Here is a 7,167-nt window from a genome sequence, read left to right on the forward strand (position 1 = left end):
TATTGCTGTTATTAGTATCTTCCTATAACAGTGCAATATTCAAGAAACCAGGGCTTTCCATGTTCCTTGTCTCATTTCTCCAACAGTGCCTGCCGCACAGTAGATGTTTAAGTCTGAATGACCAAGGGGACACATCAGATTATTTTAGTGGTGCTAGAGATTGAGCCTCGAGTCATAGAAATACCAGACAAGTGCTCACTAAGTTGCTCAGGCTGCCCTTGACTTGAGATACTTCTGTCTTAGCCTCCCAGGTAGCAGGGATCACAGGGTTGTGCTGCCAAGCCTAGCTCAGACGGGATTTATGGAAGATGCCTGGGAATTTGGCAGCACACAAGGGTGGCGAGATGGGAAGGGTTGTAGGGTTGTAGATCCAGGCTTCTTACCCACTTAGGACTCCAAGCACAAGGTTGAGGACAAAGAAAGACCCAAAGATGACGAGGCTCACAAAGTACACCCAAGGTAGCTCATACCCCATGGCATCCTGCATCTGGAGAGAGAACATATTCCATAGCAGGCAGAGAGGACCATGCACGCTAGGGGAGAAGGGCAGGTGCAGCCTCCAAGCTGGGTCAGTGAGGGCTTGTTCACCTCACCCAGTAGAGGACGTCTGTCCAGCCTTCCATGGTAATACACTGGAACACAGTTAGCATGGCAAAGAAAAAATTGTCAAAGTTCGTGATGCCACCGTTGGGTCCTGGCCAGCGCCCACGGCACTCAGTCTGGTTCAGTGTGCATGAACGGCCAGAGCCAGAAGATGCACAAGGCGACGGGTCCTCCTCTGCCTCCATATCTGCAGGAAAATTGGAGCCTGGGGCTAGGAAGCAAGTCACACACTAGTTCCTGCCACTCTGCAGCTCTATTCTCCTAGGACGTTGGTTTCAATGCCCTAGATATTTTTTTTTTGGTTCTTTTTTTCGGAGCTGGGGACCCCTAGTTTTTTTTAAGGCAAAAGCAACCCTGGGCTCTTCTGCTAGGGCCAAACCCCTGGAAGTATTGATTGATTTGAACCACTGGGAAGCTGAGTCCTTCCCACATGGGTTTGGGAAGTGTGAGTGGCAGAGTCTGGTGAATAAGAGAGTAAAACAAGGTTGAGAAAAGGTTTGGGCACAGGTCTGCATAAATGCCTGTGGAGGAGATGTGCAGTTTTCAGTCTTAAATGCCGCAGACTGAGCCTGTGGGTGGAGTCTTGTGGTACCTGCACACTCATTCCTGAGAGAGGGGTTGTATTCGGGGATTTTAGGGCGGAGTCTTAAATACAGGGATGGGGTTTGGCTAGACAAGGTTAGAACCAGGGCCCAGCAACCGAATCTTGAGAAACCGAGTGGGCTTTTTAGAAGCAAGAGGGGACCCAGAAGTGAGGGCAGTGGGCGTGAAAGGGTGCCGGCTGACCAGATCCCAGGAAGTAGCACGTCTTGTGCATTCGTCCGAGGAACAGCTCGAGTCCGATGATGGCGTAAATGATAATGACGAAGAGCACCAACAGGGCAATGTGCAGAAGCGGCACAAGCGCCTTCATGATGGAATTGAGCACTATGTGCAGACCTGTGGCGGGGAGGGGCAGGCTCAGCTCGTTCGCCATCAGCCCGGCGCCCCTCCTCCAACTTGGTGGCGGGGTATACTTACTCGGGACCCCAGACACTAGCCTTAGTGGTCGTAGCACCCTAAATGCCCGCAGTGCCTTTACATCAAAGCCTCCCGGCTTTCCTCCAGTATGCGGGGCATCTCCTGGCCGCCCAGGTCCCTGCTCCAGCAACACGCTGAACAGCCTGATGGGGGAGCATGGGATGGGGAGGGGTTAGTCAGGCCTTTGGTTCCTGCCCTTTCCCTCCTTTCTCTTCAGGAAAGCACAACCCCCTATAACTGGAAAGGCAAATGGTTTTAAATATGTTAATAATCCAGATTTTAGCTGCTGGATAGGGACTGTCTGAAGCAGTTGCTTCCCTGAGACCCAGAATTCATTGAATTGCAAACTAGGGTGGGGTGCCCCTCCCCTTGCAGATGCGCACCCGACTACAACGATGATGAAGTCGAGTAGGTTCCAACCATTGCGAATGTAGGCGCTGGGATGGAGCACCAGCCCATAGGCCACGATCTTGAGCACTGTCTCCACGGTGAAAATCACCAGGAACACATATTCTACCTGTTCCTGAGGGCGGAGCAGGGGGTGGGGCGTGAAGGCCGGGACTTATTTCTGGGCAGGGTGAGTTGTAGGCACAGGTTAGGGTTGCTATTGCTAGAACCAAGAGTAGGGTAGGAGTAGGGTAGGCCCTGGAGGGGCGGGGTCTGGCTGGGTGATTTAAATTGTAGCTCTAAAGGAAACTGCAGTCTAGTTGGGGATGGGGTAGACCTCACCAAGTTGTGGTTAGCAGTGTTGGAGTCGTCCTCAGGGAAGGGGATATATACCCCCAATGCCACACAGTTGGCAAAGATGGTCAGGAGGATGAGAATATCAAATGGCCTCAGGTGAACACACAGTTAAGGACCCAGGAAGAGTGACATTGAGAACCCCACATTCCCTTAGTACCCTCTCCATCCAGAGCTAATTCTAGACTTCAAGGTTTGGACATTCCCAACCCTGGTCTGACCAAGTCCTTAACTTTGGCTCTTCCCTCTCAACTTTATTATTATTATTATTATTATTATTATTATTATTATTATTATTATTATTATTATTGTCTCATGTAGCTCAGGTTGGTTCAAACCTCAAGGTTGTGCTATGTAGTTGAGGATGACCTTCAACTTCTGGTCCTTCTGTTTCCATCTTTTGAGAGAAAGGCTCACAGAGGTGTGCCTCCATATCTGGTTTTTGGGGTCCTGGGGATTGAACCCCAGGGCTTTGTGCATGCTAAATAAACACTCCTACTGAGTGAGCTACATTCCCATTCTTTTCTTTTCTTTTCTTTTTTTTTTTTGGAGACATGATCATGCTGTACAGGCCAGGCTGTCCTTGAATTTTCAGTTCTCCTGCCTTGGCTTCCTGAGTTATTTTTTTTTTTCCGGAGCTGGGGACTGAACCCAGGGCCTTGCGCTTCCTAGGCAAGCGCTCTACCACTGAGCTAAATCCCCAGCCCCTGGCTTCCTGAGTTATAGGCATATGCAAGCATGGCCAGTTTAGTGCTAGACTCTTGTTCCTGGTGCCCTTCATTTCTCTGGACTGCCTCTCTATTCTCTCTCTCTCTCTCTCTCTCTCTCTCTCTCTCTCTGCATTGTTTTGGATCGAACTCAGGGCATCCAATACTCTAAGTAAATGCTCTGCCACTGGGCTACACTGACACCCCAGAAATCTTCCCTCCCCCCAATGTTGGACCGTTGGTCTTTAGTGATCCTCCATCCCAGGCCTGACTTAATTCAGGACTGCAGACTCCTCTCTACCCTGGCGAGCATCCTTACCCCTGAGGCTCGCAGGATACTTCCACTCCACAATGCTGATGCAGGACCGACGAATGGGATTGGTTAAGGTGAGGCAGAAGAGTGCTCGAGGTGATCTCTGCGCACTGGCCACCACTACGGTCTTGTGCTTGTTGTGCTGAGTCCTCCGTCTTGGGGTCCCCAGGCCCGATGCCCCACTGGTATCAGTCCCCACGGTTGGAGGCCCAGGACAGAGCCCCCACTCAGGGCCAGGACCGGTCCCATTGGCTGGACTGGGTTCTGGGGTGGTGTCTGTGTGGAGAAACAACAGTCAGGGAAGGGACAGCATAGGACAATCATAGCCATTTCTTATCCAGCCCCATCCCTCTATTTGATGGGCGAAGAATGTGCAAAGCTATGGAGTGGCGGGAGATGCTTGGGTTATGGGTTGAAGGTTAACAATCAATGTTGGAATGAAGTTTAGGGTGGAGGAATTTTTGCTGAGGAAAGTGGTTGAGGACTTGATTGATGATCACCATGCTGTGCACTTTAACTTCAGGTTAAATCTGAGTCATGAATTTTTTGTGTCGGAATGGGTCTAGCCTCAATTGATATAGGCAAGAATGGAGTTTGGTTGAGGTTTTATTTAGGGTTGAAGCTGGGTATTTGAATGACTTGGGCTTGGAATTGGAATGAAAGTGAGGGATACAGTTTGCGTGGAATTTGCATTTTGCATTGGGATTTTCAGCCTGTAGTTCCAAGACTCAGTGGTTTGGTTTCAGCTTCTGAGAGGGGTAATAGGTGAGCCTGACTAACATCCCCAGCTTTGAAGGAAATAAGATGTCTGGATTAAAATCCTGACTACTATTTAGAAGTTGTGTATTGCCTTGAGTAAATTATGGGATTACACCTGAGCTTCAGTTTTCATATCTGTATAGTGGGAACGATAATAATAGGTGCTGGCATTGTAAAGATGTTGTGAGGAGTAAATTGAGCTCGATATTCATACAAATGTCTAGTATGTGATATTATTACTATTTTGAAAATGAGGAAATTGAAATGCAAGAGTTAATAATTTTCAGAAGTGGCTGAACCAGGAGTCAAACCAAGGTATTCTGACTCTACGGCTTTCTCAGCTCACGACAGCATTCGTTGTATGTTCTTGCTCTGAGTTCATTTTGTATTTGTAAAAGGGTTTGTTCAACCTGGAGATGTGGCTCCGTGGTTAAGAGCTCCTAATGCTCTTCCTAAGGCCATGGGTTCAATTCCCAGCACCCACATGGCAGCTCAAAGTCTCCGGTAACTCAAGTTCCAGGGGATCTGATACCTTATCTTACCTCTGCTGTCACTGCACACACATGGCATACAGAAACTCAAGCAATATACATACTTATAAGATAAAGTGATAATCTGAAAAGGGGCCTGCGCTGTTTCTGGACAGCTAGGGAAATCACTGCGTAGCTAGGGAAATACTAACGTCTAGACGTTAGATGACCTTCAAGTTCATGATAAGGTCTGTAGCTATCGTGAGGTCTAGATTCTAATGTTCCATGTGGTGGAGGTAGGGGATTGTCTTCTGGTTAGCAGGGTTTAGATAAGGTTTAGTGTGAGGCTGGATTTGGTGTTAGATGTGGAGTGAGTGCTAGGATCAGGATTGAATCTGGGTTTCGTTTGGGAACTAAGGCTAGGCGTAAGGTTAGGGGCTACTGAAGATAACACAGAGGCTACGGTGTGGTGCATCTGAGATCAGGTGGCAAAGAAGCTCTTTTAAGGGGAGGCTAGGACAGGAAGAGGATCCAAGTGGGCAGTGGGTAGGTGAGAGGGTGAGGGTGGACCAGAGTCCAGGGTGACTCCAGGGGTCTTCAGGGGTGGATGGCTTCTCTCACCTTTCCCGACTTCAGATTCCGACATCCTCTTCTGGAGATAGAAGGACCATCTGCACACAGTCCCCCTTCTCCTCTCCCAGCCTTAGAGAGATTAAGGTCATGGGGCGGGGGAAAAAACGGTGTCAGTCGGGAGGGTGAACGGGGCGGGGGGGGTTGGGGAACAAATGAGATGTTTGTAGGTCTGAGATTGGCAAGGGAAAAGGCACTAGCTAAGTGTTTCACAAATAGATACCTGCACTAAGCAGGCAGAAACCAAAATAAGAAAAAATGATATAATTTCCAGTAGTATATAACATTTGATGTACATAGGAAAAACCTAATATGTTATCTCTATGACAAAAGAGTTGGAGAGTAAATATCAAAGGGATATAAAATGGAGAAATATATAACATTTAGTGATGCTATAAATTTCCCCAATGTGATCTGCTTGGCATTTTGCATTAGCTACATCAAACAAAATCTCAGCGTATTTTTCTTTGGAATTGACAATCTTTGAGATACAAACAACAACAACAACAACAACAACAACAACAACAACAACAACAAAAGCCAAATCCTTTTTGAAAAAGAACAAGACGGGAGGATTTGCCATATCTGATATCAAGGCTCATTGCAAAATTACAGTAATTAAAAACAGAATACAGCCAGTAGTAGTCCAAACCTTTAATCCCAGCACTTGGAAATACTATTACAATTTTGAGACCAGACTGGGTTACATTGCAAGATTTTGTTGTCTCAAAAGCAAACCAAACCAAGACAGGACAGCACTATGACAGAGAGAGAGAGAGAGAGAGAGAGAGAGAGAGAGAGAGAGAGAGAGAGAGAGAGAGAGAGAGAACACTTAGTACATTTAGTTTAGAAACTGAGCCAAGATGTGTGTGGGATTTATGACAAACGTTAGCACTACTGGAGAGTAGAGACAAAATAGGCTGTTCAATACGTAATTGTTTCATAGATACTTGCTGTGTCAATATATATTGTATCACACACATGTATGGCATATTAAAAGGGTCCAGTTATTGGTTGCATGAATGTAAGTATAACTGATGGCTCTTTCTCTCCTTACCCCACTGCCTTCTTTCTTTCTTTCTTTCTTTCTTTCTTTCTTTCTTTCTTTCTTTCTTTCTTTCTTTCTTTCTTTCTTTCTTTCGGAGTTATTCCCCTCAGTAGCGCAGCCTACACTTGAGACAGGGGTGGAGAGTACAGATGTTTGCCACTACACCTGGTTTAGGAATTCTGTTTGCTTTTTTCATCTATTGGGTGTGAGTGCTAGTGGTACTGCTGCACATGTGTGGATGTCAGAGGACAATTTGTATGAGTTCATTCTCTTTTTCTGTCATGTAGGTCCTAGGGATTGAACTCAGTTTGTTGTGCTTGGTGGCAAGTGGCCTTACACAAGTTATTAGCTTTGTTTACTTATTTAAAATCTATTTATCATCTGCTCATTTGTGTGTGCTCAAAAGCATACATGTGTCACATGTGCACATGTGGAATTCAGACTCCTATCAGGTCATTTCCTGTGTACCACTATGTGGATCTTAGGGATAGAACTCAGGTTGTGAGGCTATCCTGAGCTGCCTCCCCAGTAGTGGTCTTAACCCTAGAAAGTAGGTATTACCAAAATTCTCATTTTAGAGATGAGGATAGCGAGACACAGGGAAACAGTCATTTTTGTACACTTATAGAGTTTTTGTTGAATGTATATTTTGTTTATTTATATACATAGTAACTTATAGACTTTTATAACTTGGAAGATGAACGTGTCCTTAAATGAAGATTTTCTCTGTCCTGACTCTCAACTCCCCAGCCAATTCCTTTTTTCTCTTGGAGGAGACCATGGGACTACAAGTGAAAGAACTACAACTTCCAGCAGCCACTATGTAATTCACACCCCGCCTCCAGGCGCTGCCTGCGTAGAGCTCGCTCCCAGAAC

At 46.5% G+C, this 7,167-nt stretch overlaps 1 protein-coding gene across 1 annotated transcript in view; it reads right to left on the minus strand.

Moving 5' to 3' along the window:
• The window catches only part of Cacna1f (calcium voltage-gated channel subunit alpha1 F), a 28,317-nt gene extending 23,025 nt beyond the window's left edge, over positions 1-5,292 (minus strand). Inside the window, exons 1-8 of the mRNA NM_053701.2 lie at positions 5,235-5,292; positions 3,411-3,660; positions 2,353-2,458; positions 2,007-2,146; positions 1,624-1,766; positions 1,390-1,542; positions 594-790; positions 384-487 (exon numbers count right to left, since the gene is read on the minus strand). Coding sequence (NP_446153.2) covers positions 384-487; positions 594-790; positions 1,390-1,542; positions 1,624-1,766; positions 2,007-2,146; positions 2,353-2,458; positions 3,411-3,660; positions 5,235-5,259 — 1,118 coding nt within the window. The 5' untranslated portion in view covers positions 5,260-5,292. The remainder of the gene's footprint in view (positions 1-383; positions 488-593; positions 791-1,389; positions 1,543-1,623; positions 1,767-2,006; positions 2,147-2,352; positions 2,459-3,410; positions 3,661-5,234) is intronic.
• Between the last annotated feature and the right edge of the window lie 1,875 nt (positions 5,293-7,167).

Source organism: Rattus norvegicus, chromosome X (assembly GCF_036323735.1).
Source record: "Rattus norvegicus strain BN/NHsdMcwi chromosome X, GRCr8, whole genome shotgun sequence".
NCBI classification, from domain to species: Eukaryota; Metazoa; Chordata; class Mammalia; order Rodentia; family Muridae; genus Rattus; species Rattus norvegicus.